The sequence below is a fragment of the Penaeus japonicus genome, unplaced genomic scaffold, assembly GCF_977035675.1.
Source record: "Penaeus japonicus unplaced genomic scaffold, GWHDUDI00000001_assembly GWHDUDI00000032, whole genome shotgun sequence".
Classification (NCBI taxonomy): Eukaryota; Metazoa; Arthropoda; class Malacostraca; order Decapoda; family Penaeidae; genus Penaeus; species Penaeus japonicus.
The window spans coordinates 27,068,446-27,073,445 of record NW_028234434.1 but is presented as its reverse complement, the minus strand read 5'-3'; the positions used below and the strand labels follow the sequence as shown (position 1 = coordinate 27,073,445).

General features: G+C 27.2%; 1 protein-coding gene across 7 annotated transcripts in view; it reads left to right on the top strand.

Moving 5' to 3' along the window:
* The window catches only part of LOC122242966 (uncharacterized), a 48,031-nt gene that overhangs the window by 10,152 nt on the left and 32,879 nt on the right, over positions 1-5,000 (top strand). For 4 of the 7 annotated variants that reach the window (XM_086556547.1, XM_086556546.1, XM_086556544.1 and 1 more), the window contains exon 1: positions 4,459-4,600. In XM_086556547.1, coding sequence (XP_086412673.1) covers positions 4,535-4,600 — 66 coding nt within the window. In that variant the 5' untranslated portion in view covers positions 4,459-4,534. Of the gene's footprint in view, positions 1-2,269; positions 2,386-4,458; positions 4,601-5,000 lie in introns of those variants that run through there. The other 3 variants (XM_086556545.1, XM_043000434.2, XM_043000417.2) reach the window with 1 other exon arrangement.

Here is a 5,000-nt window from a genome sequence, read left to right as displayed (position 1 = left end):
AAACAAGTTACGACTAAAAGCATTTTCAAAGAAAACTTTAGATTTATGGGTGAATGTATAAAATGAAGCATTGTTTATGTTTATTGTTTATGTTCGTGATTGTATATTGGTGATCTGCGAGGATAACTACAAGACTAAAACGAAGACACTAACTAAGCAAGAAAAAAAAAACATACCCTGAAGGCGAGGATGAAGAACTGAAAACCGTGAGACGAAATCTAAGTCCTTATAAATCTCTCTAAAAAAATATATGAATATCTCTCGTCTGAACACCGTGTTGAATATCATTTATATGTATATTAGTATTAGAATCTATATCTTAGCGAATCATTGACATGATGCTGCCTCCTGTCTCTCTCTATTTCTCTCTATTTCTTTCTCTCTCTTTCTCTCTTTCTTTCTCTCTCTTTCTCGCTCTCTTTCTCTCTCTCTCTCTCTCTCTCTCTCTCTCTCTCTCTCTCTCTCTCTCTCTCTCTCTCAGGAGTATCAGTCATGGGGCTTAAATATGTTACTGAGTCTCTCTCTCTCTCTCTCTCAATCTCTCTCTTTCTCTCTCTCTCTCTCTCTTGCTCCCCTTGTTTATGTGTCTACCTCTTCTTCCTCTTCTCTCTCTCTCTCTCTCTCTCTCCCTCTCCCTCTCTCTCTCTCTCTCTCTCTCTCTCTCTTTCTCTCTTTCTCTCTCTCTTTTTCTCTCCTTCTCTCTCTCTCTCTCTCTCTCTCTCTCTCTCTCTCTCTCTCTCTCTCTCTCTCTCTCTCTCTCTCTCTCTCTCTCTCTCTCTCTCTCTCTCTCTCTCTCTCTCTCTCTCTCTCTCTCTCTCTCTCTCTCTCTCTCTCTCTCTCTCCCTCTCTCAATCTCTCAATCTCTCCCTCTCTCTCTCTTTACTTATTTTTCTTTCCGAGTATATTTCAGAATTATGGTACTCCTATAGGCCATTAAGGTTTAGTGAAGTGCGAAGTAATGCCATAAGAGAGATTTTCAGGTACTAGTATGTAGATTTTTTTTAAAGAGCAATGATACAAGATAGTGCATGGGAATTAGCTGTGTGAGGTAGCTAGCTGTCTCTTAGATGTCCATAAAGTATTTTTTTATGCTCGTAGTTGGCTGTTTAATAACACTCGTATTAACTCATATATGTGTTGATTTTTTGTCTATTTTTTTTTTGTAGGGAATACAAGTAGAACACGAACTTAATGAGAATTTATGGAGATGTAGTGTTATTATTTTTCGTGGACTAAATTGACACAGCATCAAAGATATCACTTTTGTTTAAAGCATTTAGTACACTTTTTTATTAAATAATTTAGCACAACGCTTTCCTTATATTCATGGCATTGCATGATTTTTTTTTCTTTTGTTGCATATTTTTGTTTGTTTGTTTGGCATAAGTGGAGGCTGTAAACTTCGTAATTTGTTCATTTAATCTCACGTAGTTGCTTTGTCTTAGCTATGGCGGCTGTTAAAAACGAATGCGCACCAGAAGACATTTATTAATCTATAATTTCTCTCTTTCTTTTCTTTTCTTTGATCAATCTTTATCTCCAATTTTCACAACAGTAGACAGATTATAAATATTAACAAATAATACTCATATGCCATTTATATGATATGATAAGTTTCCACGTACATTTCTTCCAAAGTGCTGAAGAAAAAAACAAAAAACACGAAAACATAAAAAAACAAAAATATATTGGGAACATTTTTTTTTTGTTTCAAACAGGGTAGAGCAATGTATAAAAATGAATATATATTTTACTCCCTTATCTATAATAATTTTTTGCTATATATTTTTATCATTCACTGATTTGCATGTTTTTTTAGTATGGCTCTCAAGATAAGATATTAGTGTATGCAAATGTAATTTTTAAGGTTTTTTGATATTTCACTTGATCAGTATTTTGGCATTTTGATAAGACATTCAATATTATTTTTTCGAAATCTGTATATGATACAGTTGAAAATAACTTTGCTTATTGAAATATCTTTGTATCAATATCGCCTTTGGCTCTGAGATAAATTATCATACGAACCATTAGCTATCATCAACACACGTTTTTTTTTCATAAAAGAAAAGAAGAAAAAAAAGTAAGAAAAAAAAAAAAACATCAAATTCCCCACATAAAAAAAAATCCAAACTAAAAATAAACCACAAAAACTATATAAATAAAAAAAAGAAACCAAAAACTAAAATATCCAACCCCAACTTGCCAAAACCCTAAAACCAAAAACCGAAAAGAAAAGGAGAGAAAACAATCCTGATGGTTTTTCCAGGTCCTCCAAAAGGCGAGAAGGCGGAGAAAGGCGAAGCGACCGGAGACAAAATGGAGGAGGAATCGAGTTCAAAATCCGAAGAGGATTTTCTGGGGTTTTCTCCCTCAGTTGAGAAGGTGAGTATTGTTATGTGTGTTGTTATTGTTCTTGGTGTTATTTTTATGATCATTATTATTTTTTATGGTGTTATTGTTTATTGTGTTATTTTTGTTGTTTTCGTCCTTTTTTGTTATTACTCTTATTGTTATCATACTTTTTTGTTTTTTATTATTATCGTTGTTATTATTTTCAGTGTTATTATTATAAATATTATTGTTATCGTTACTGTTATTGTTATTGTTATTATCATTATAACTATATTATTATTATAATTTTTATTATTATTTTTGTTATTATTATCATCATTATCATCATCATTATTGTTATCATCGTTATTATTATTATTATTATTATTATTGTTATTATTATTATCATTATTATTAATATCATTATCATTATTATCGTCATTTTTATTATGATGATTATCATCATTATTATTATCATTATCATTATTATTATTGTTGTTGTTAGTGTTTTTATTATTGATAGAATTATTGTTATTGTTAGTGTTATCATCATCTCATCATCATCATCATCATCATTACTAATATATATATATATATATATATATATATATATATATATATATATATATATATATATGTGTGTGTGTGTGTGTGTGTGTGTGTGTGTGTGTGTGTGTGTGTGTGTGTGTGTGTGTGTGTGTGTGTGTGGATATATATATACATATATATATAATATATATATATATATATATAATATATATATATTATATATATATATTATATAATATATATATATATATTATATATATATAATATACACATACATATATATATATATGTATATATGTATGTATATATATATTTGTTTATTTATATTTATATTCATATTATATTTATCTATATATAAGTATATCACACACACACACACACACACACACATATATATATATATATATATATATATATATATATATATATATATATATATATATATTATATAAAAATAAAACACACACACATATATATATATATATATATATATATATATATATATATGATATATATATATGTGTGTGTGTGATATATATGTATATGTATATATATATATATATATATATATATATATATATATATATATAAAAGATAAACATATATATATAATACATCAATATATATATATATATATATATATATATATAAATATATATATATATATGTGGTGTGTGTGTGTGTGTGTGTGTTGTGTGTGTGTGTGTGTGTGTGTGTATATATATATATATGTATTATATATATATATATATATATATATATATATATATATATATATATATATATATATGTATGTATTCATATATATATTACATATATATGTATATATATATATATATATATATATATATGTATATATATATAATATATATATATATATATATATATATATATATGTATGTGTGTGAGTGTGTGTGTGTGTGTCGGGATTCTATCCTTGTGCGATGCCACTAGTCACGGTGTTCCAGCAGTATTTCGCTATGAATATAATTTGAAAATATAAAAATATGAAAATTATATCATTTGCCGAAATATTTTGTATTGATATACAATTTTGTTTATGAAGTGAATGAGCCTTCTGTACACATGAAACAATAACAAAAAATAATCAATTTCCAACCAAAATACACATTCCTGCAAGTTTTAGATAATTCACAGATTCAAAATGAAAACCAAAATACTAGTGAGAAGACAATCTAAAACAAATCCAGTTTATGATAAAAATAATTGAACTAATTTAGGATTTTTTTTCTCTCTAAAAATGTGCACTTGTATACAAATCAAAGGGAAATAAATAAGATAAAATTATTACAGAAATTAAAAGATAAAGACATTGGATACATAGAAATTAAATAGATTTAGAAAAAAATAATTATATGAAGGAAAATGAATGTGAGTAAAGGAAAATAATCATATACTGTATATGTATTTGTCATATAAAAAGATCAGTGATGAAACAGATTAAACTAAATAAATGATACAAATATAAGTATTTTAGATAAAACAAAAGGATAATGATAAAAAAAACATGAATCCCACACTACGAAAAGTCAAGGGAAAGTGGGCCATAGGGACGCAATCCTATCCTTAACTGCCCAAAACAAGGTTGTTTGTTAGTTTGGTGTTGTTCGTCAGTTCTGTGTTTGCTGAAATGGTGCTTAGAGACTCAATTAAGGAAGTTATTACCGATAAATCAAGAGATATGCAGGAATCAGAGGTAAGGCAGTTGTCAAAATAATATCAATTTGTATTTTGAATAGTTATCTTATGGAAATTAATGGACAGCTTGTTATCTCCATAATTATCTCATTTATCTAATAAAATTAATTATTATGATCATTAATATCAGCAGTAGTAAAGATGTATTGATACCAATAATCAAACTGTAAATAAATTATTATCTTCATTCAAAGTTTAAAAAATCAGGCTAGGCTAGGCTAGGTCATAGAGGCTCGGCAATGTAGGCTGAACTAGGCTAAGGTAGCTTTACACTTCTCTTATCGTTGTTATTATAGTTTTAATCATTATCAAATATATAATGCAATATTCTTGTTACTTAAAAATTATCACTGATGTAATCGCTGTCATTACACTGATATTATTGTTATTCTTTTTTT